General features: G+C 38.9%; 1 gene segment (V, D, J or C); it reads right to left on the reverse strand.

Moving 5' to 3' along the window:
* Positions 1-947: 947 nt before the first annotated feature.
* On the reverse strand, positions 948-2,587 carry LOC141920010 (T cell receptor beta constant 2-like). The segment is given in 2 exon segments: positions 948-1,174; positions 2,228-2,587. Coding segments are annotated over 2 exon segments (506 nt in total).
* Positions 2,588-4,131: the final 1,544 nt, after the last annotated feature.

Here is a 4,131-nt window from a genome sequence, read left to right on the forward strand (position 1 = left end):
TCATAAGGTCTGTATGTGTCACTATTTCTGTCCAGCTGTAATATGGTGAAAAGGTTTCTGCACCCTGTGCCTCATCCTGAGAGGCTGGGGTGGTGTTGTGGTAAGAGAGTCTGATGCATTATCAAAATGTTTTTTTGAGTAAATGTCAAACCACATCCTGTTTTGCTAAAATTCAACTGCTGTTCCCTTAAAGAGATATTATCAAGCACATTTTGACACGTCATCTGTTCTGATTCTAAGGTACCGTTTTGTGCTGAGGCTTTCAGAGATATTTTCCCCTTTGTTGAAGGCCCTGGCTATGCTAGACAGAAGCTCCCTTCAGGGTCTCCACTCTACAATTTCTACTCCTGCCTTGCTATTGCATTCCTAGATCTGCTTCCAAAGTTCCACAAGCACTCCTCTATCTTGGCCTGCATTATTCCTACCTCTATTTAGGATACATCTATACATAAAATGTATGACTCTCTTCTCCATTTATTCCTGAGTGAGCTACCTCTGAATTACCAATTGTTTAACTTGTGCCATAAGGTAATAGCTTAATGAGATGCAAAATCTGAAAGATCTCCAGAAACACTCTCCAGGATTACTAATCCCCTGGTTTTACAGTTTATGCTGCACAGAAATGGTGCCCACAAACACAGCTTTAAAGAATCGCACTCTGGTTCCCTTTCCTCCTCTCCCCCAGATTAGATTCTCTTCCCTTCTGAGTTGCATCCTTTTTACTTTCGTCCTTTGCTTTTCTTGGTCTTTCTTATTTTTCTTATTTTCTTATTCTTCATAACTTTCTTTTTTTACTCTCTTCTTTGAAAAGACCACACATTTTGGTAATACTTCATTCATTGTCTTGTGTAATATCTCCCTGGCGTTCTTTCCTTCTTTTTGTCTAAAACCCTCCCCTTTGTTCTCACTGGCTTGTTCTTTTGAAAATGATGAGAGACACAATATAATTTCAGAGAAGTGGATTTATATAAATATCAACTTCAAGACACCATTTTGTCCGAAGTGGTCTCTTGTACAGTTAGAATGAGTTAGGACAAATGTGTACAGAGTAGAACTCTGTTCCTCTCCTTGGTCCTAAGCATCAGCCCCATCACAAACATCCCATACAAAACACTCTGGAAAATGAGCATGATGTACACAAACTTCCCAGCTGTAGCGCTTCTCTGATAGCTTTCTGAGAAGTAAGGGAGAAAGCAGTAAATAAAAAACAACAGAGAAAAAAACATTTCTTCAGAAAACTTTACTAGATAAGGACTTCTTTTTTTCATTCTGGTGATTAGGAGAACTTGTTCAGTGCTTATTTGCACAAGTTATAACTTGGCTGCCCTTAGCTGAAATATCATGTTAACTAGTAATTGTATTAGACTTTTTACATTCACATTGGGATGACTGATTAGGAATTGGTCTGAAGGATGAGAGTTTGGGGGCATTAGATGAAACTGGATTTGGAGTCTTTCTTATGGAAATATAATTTATACTAATTCTGCAGTATATTTAAGGAGATAACATACTGCAGAATGTGGGGTCAGTGACTTAGCAAAGTGTTCTAACTGCTTGCTAGAATATCAACATACAACTTTATGCTACAGGTAGGTCTGCCGCTCTAAGTGGTATTTTTATGCTAAAATGTTGAGTTCTAGCAGCCAGTCTCATGGAAGATTTACTGACAATAGACAGAATTTGGATGTTCACATACATGCATATGTATTCAACAGGAACATGAACACATGTGTCCACACATGTACAATCCTGCACCCACGCCTGAATAGCTGTGCCTGCCAGCAAAAGCAAACACAGGACACATTGAGACATATGCACAAGACACATCTCTCTTTGCATACACAGGTGTACATATAGATAAACAAACTCATTGTCAATAGGGGAAAACATCAATGGTTTAACTTACCTTTGAAGATACTGCAATCAAAAAACAGAAGAAAAGAAATAAGGGATATTATTTGAGCCCAGATATGTATCAGCACCACTTTTAAAGTGCTCTGTTTGTACAATCACTCATATAATGTGGGTGTGGGAATGAGAATTACATGGCTTGAATCAAGTTTGGAGAAGAACAGGATTGGATTCCTCTGCTTAGTCTCAATTTCCTGGGGAATAACAGGTCTGAGTTAAGTGTAGTAGACTGGCAAGAAACATTTCAGTAATGATTGCTTACTCTAGATATAGGAGCCTCAGAGGATGACCCCACACCCACATATATTTTACTCACCAGCATCACTGTAGATGAATTTGTGTATTGATTCCAGTGTTCCATTCTTAAAAAATTGGCAACACACTCAAAACAATTCAAAGGGTTGAACCATTCCTGGGCTGAGATCCTCAGTTGGCTGGTCAATGAGTAGGTACTTTCATTCTGTGTGGAAAATTCATCTGTCTGTGCCCCTTCTGTCCTTTTAGCACCATTCACCTTCCAGAACAGTTTCAGGTGATCAGGGTGGAAATCAGAGGCAAGACATACCAGCGTGGCCTAGCTCTTCTCTTGCTTTGATGGGGAAAAGATGGCCACAGCTGGAGGTATGATTTCATTGTTCTTTGCTGAAACAAAAAGCAATATGGCCTTCACCCTCATACATCTAAATATTAGATCATGTGGGGTTTTGTAGAAATATTTGTGTTGGAGACTGGATGCTGAATTCAAGATACAATATGACCTATAGTACTGAGCATGCAGGATCATGATCTTCAATCTAAAAGAAAATTATATTTACATTAAATTTTAATTGTCTTTCCAACACAGTATGTACTAAATATACCGTGCTATATATGCCATTTAAATCAAAATCAATAGGTTACTGAACAGAACGTGGTTCCAGGATTTAAAATATAAAGGTGCAGAACAAGTACAAAACTTTTTCCCTGAATACTGACCAAATAGCTGAGCTTACTAAAGCTAAGGTACTAATTGAAAAAAAGAATTTAGTTCTCTGGGTTGTTGTGTTAAGCTATACAATGAACAGGGGAAAACTGATCCTCTGCATTCATCCTCTATTATTTTCATATCTTTCTGTGTATGACCATCTCCTCAGGTCCTGAGTCAGGATTTTTCTGAAATTTCTTGGTTTATTTCACCTCAATCCTACAGTTTTAAAAATAAACATAAACAAACAAACAAGCTGACTGCCCCCAAATATATTACCTACAAAATCTTTAACCTACACCGTTTCTCGAAAGAACCAGGAATGAATGTGTTTTGTTATTTAGCAAAGAAATAGTAGGCCATGTTTTCTTTTCTAAGTCGGTCAACTTAGTTCCTGTCACAAAATGTTGCTCATATCCACAGCACAAAAACATAATAGAGTAGTAAATCCTACACCCTACACACCTGTTGAGCAAAACAAGGATTGAAATTGTGAAGGATTGATTCTGCACTGCTAATACCATTTCACTCTGCTTGAGGAAGAATAAGTGCACTAGATCCTTGGTGTCTTTTCTTGGTGCCAAAAAGGATACAAGTACTAGTTTATTAGACTATGAAAAGAAACAAATGGTACTTCAACTGTGTTTCTCATGCCAGTGTCACGGCACTTGTCAGGTCCATCATTTCTATTAAAACGACCTCTTTTTTTTTTCCTTCCATAAATTCATGGCAACATAGAAAAGAATTGAGATCAGAAAAAAACAGGGTTAAATGCTAGACAATAATCCTTCTTGCCAAAAGTCTGTTTGTCTGTGTCTGAAAATATGAATGCTTGAGTTTTGTGGTTCTGTGTGTGCATTATGTATGAATATTTCCCCTTCTACAGAAATGTTCTGTCATATACCCTTGAACTGGGTCTGGCTGAGCTGGAATGGGTTTTCCCCTATAGCAGCCCTCATGGTGTATGAATTATAAGAAAGAGGTTGCATGAATAAGCTTGGCTGCGATGTACTACCCAGAAATGGATGCAGGAGAAGGACTAAGATGTACACCAACTGTGGAGGCAGTCTCTTCCTGGCTTCAGAACTTTGAAGAGAGTCTTGGTACCTCCTCATCTCTACGGGTGAGCGCCCTGGATGTCAGGAGCACCCCAAGAAATCAGTTCTCTTCCGCCCTAGTCAGAGGGAAAGGGAACCCCAGGCGCATGACACGTGGTGAACTTTGGTTCTTCCTGCGTGACCAGGGGGAGGACATGA

The sequence above is a fragment of the Strix aluco genome, chromosome 2 (assembly GCF_031877795.1).
Source record: "Strix aluco isolate bStrAlu1 chromosome 2, bStrAlu1.hap1, whole genome shotgun sequence".
NCBI classification, from domain to species: domain Eukaryota; kingdom Metazoa; phylum Chordata; class Aves; order Strigiformes; family Strigidae; genus Strix; species Strix aluco.